The sequence below is a fragment of the Oratosquilla oratoria genome, chromosome 12, assembly GCF_046742065.1.
Source record: "Oratosquilla oratoria isolate Oo_2021 chromosome 12, ASM4674206v1, whole genome shotgun sequence".
NCBI lineage: Eukaryota > Metazoa > Arthropoda > Malacostraca > Stomatopoda > Squillidae > Oratosquilla > Oratosquilla oratoria.
The window spans coordinates 34509870-34512369 of NC_134788.1; the positions used below are offsets into that span (position 1 = coordinate 34509870).

Below are 2500 nucleotides of genomic sequence, written 5' to 3' on the forward strand. Positions count from 1 at the left end.
CTTCTCTCCCTCTCCTTCCCCTCCTCCTCCTCTCCTTCTCCTTCTCCTCCTTCCTCTCCTCCTGCTCCTCCTCCTTCTCCTCCTTCTCTCACTCTCCTTCCCCTCCTCCTCCTCTTCTCCTTCCCCTCCTCCTCCTTCTCCTCTCCTTCCCCTCCTCCTCCTCCTCCTCCTCCTCTCCTTCCCCTCCTCCTCCTCCACCTCTCCTTCCCCTCCTCCTGCTCCTCCTTCCCCTTCTCCTCCTCCTCCTTTCCCTCTTCCCCCCTTCCTCTCCTCCTCCCATTCCTCCTTTTCCTCCTCTTTTTCTTCCTCCTCCTTCTCGTCCTCCTCTTTCTCCTCTTTCCCCCCTCCTCCTCCTCCCCTTCCTCCTCCTCCATTTCCTCCTTCTTCTCCTCCTCCTGGAAGAAAAAAATATCCCCATTTTTATTATTATTATTATTGACTTAATAACGACAATCTCCTCCTCGACTTACTCTGAACCCAGTCGTTCTTGAGCGTTGGAGCGCCTGACAAAGGTCCTCCCGAGGAAGAGGAGGAGGAACCTCCTCCTCCTCCTCCTCCTCCTCTTCCTCCCGAGGAGGAGGAGGAGTCGCCTTTGGCAGCCTGGGTGGTGGTTGTGGCCGGCGGCGGCGCCAAATAGCTGATGCATCCGGTTCTAGGGAACCCTAGGTCCCGGATCTGGGTCTGCTCAGCCTCTGGAGGATCAGGAATGAGATCGTGAGCGGGGTTAGCGATGGAGAGAATCTCGATTAACAGCTAGAGGTTTTTATTTATTTATTTACTTATTTATTCATTTATTTATTTACTTGTTTGTGTTTGGACTTCCAAATTGTAAACAAGGCTAACAATATCCGTAGACTGTTTTATATATTTATCTTATTTACTCTTTTTACCTTTTTTTTCAAGTTATCAACGTTTTGCAGCAGAAATGATATAAAAATATATATTTTTTAGATTAAATAAAATCAAATTGATTTAAATAAACGAACAGATTCAAGAACGAAAATAATATTCTCACCAGAAAGCCCGACGCACAGCGACCAGATGCCGCCATACATGGGCACCAGGAATACGACGCGCGTCGTCGACGAAGAAGACGAACTGGAGGAGGAGGAGGAGGTGTTTGTGGAAGGAGGGGAGGTCTGTATCGTAGAAGACCGCCTCTTACGGACGAAGTGGGACTTCCTCGAGTAGGACCACAAGGCCGACCTCCGCTCACGGTCTGGTGTTGCTGGTACGCGGATATCCACCTGAGAAAACGAAAAAAAAAAGATCGAATGATGGCGGAAGGAAAAACAAGCGACATGACGTCACGAGGATGGCGCGCCAAAACGAAAAGACACGTACATATTCGTATAATGATAATAATACTAATAATGATGACAATAATAATAATAATAATAATGATAATAATAATAATAATAATAATAATGATAATAACAATAATAATAATGATAATAGTAGTAGTAGTATTAGAAGTAGTAGTAATAGTAATAACAATAATAACAATAACAAAAGTAAAAATAACAGTAACGATTATGATGAGAGTAATAATTTATCATTGATAATAATGGCAATCATTATTCAATAATGATAATAATAATAACAACGTTCATAAAAAGACGACCTTGTCGCTCTCCGAAGTGCCTAAAATTTATTCGAATTTCACTTAGTCATGTCCTCCGCTGCAGAAGCCCCTTCCCTCCCACGAGGAGGGCCACGCAGCGAGCATAAATAATTAACGGCCGACATTGAGCCAGAGGCAGGTAATCAATGGTAGTCTGCACGCACTCGTTTGGATATCCTGGGCTCTTATTTGTCTAAGGCAGTATTTCATTCCATATGTAGAAAAATACATATATTTTTCAGAATATTTCACGACTAAGATTTGAAAAGAAACTTGATTTTCGATTAATGTCATATTCATGCTTATGCCAATCTGTTGTGACGTCATGTCGGTGTTTTTCTTTTGAACGCATCGAACGAGACTATGTTGGTGTTTGAGTGTTAACTTTTACCACGATGCGTGGCAAATAATCGACATTTATGGTGCTATTTTGGTACACACACGCACACACGTACACACACACACACACGTATACACGTACAGACACACATACACACATACACACACACGTACACACATATACTTTTCCAGTACAGATTTGACCGATTGTATCCGCGTGCGAGGAGGTGGAGTTTATGTCGAGTGGTGATGTCATGTCGACTGGTCCTGGATCGGAATTGCAAAACCTCAAGTCACCAAACAACGTTAAAAGAAAAATCTGTCTACTGATCGATATGAATCTGAGTATAGCATTAATGCGATACTTCCTCACTCGTTTCATCTCCTCTTTCAGTTTTTACGTTCATGTTATCACACTGGGGTATTTTCATTCTACATTCTACATCCAACCTCCATTTGAATATCTTCGCTTACAAAAACCTAGTCATCTCTAAGAAGATTTCAATAGAATGTTTAAAATTCGTATAAAGTTTACCA

General features: G+C 42.7%; 1 protein-coding gene across 1 annotated transcript in view; it reads right to left on the minus strand.

Moving 5' to 3' along the window:
* LOC143031358 (uncharacterized) overlaps nucleotides 1–2500 on the minus strand; it is a 24141-nt gene that overhangs the window by 7853 nt on the left and 13788 nt on the right. The window contains exons 2-3 of the mRNA XM_076195069.1: nucleotides 1016–1247; nucleotides 471–692 (exon numbers count right to left, since the gene is read on the minus strand). Coding sequence (XP_076051184.1) covers nucleotides 471–692; nucleotides 1016–1247 — 454 coding nt within the window. The remainder of the gene's footprint in view (nucleotides 1–470; nucleotides 693–1015; nucleotides 1248–2500) is intronic.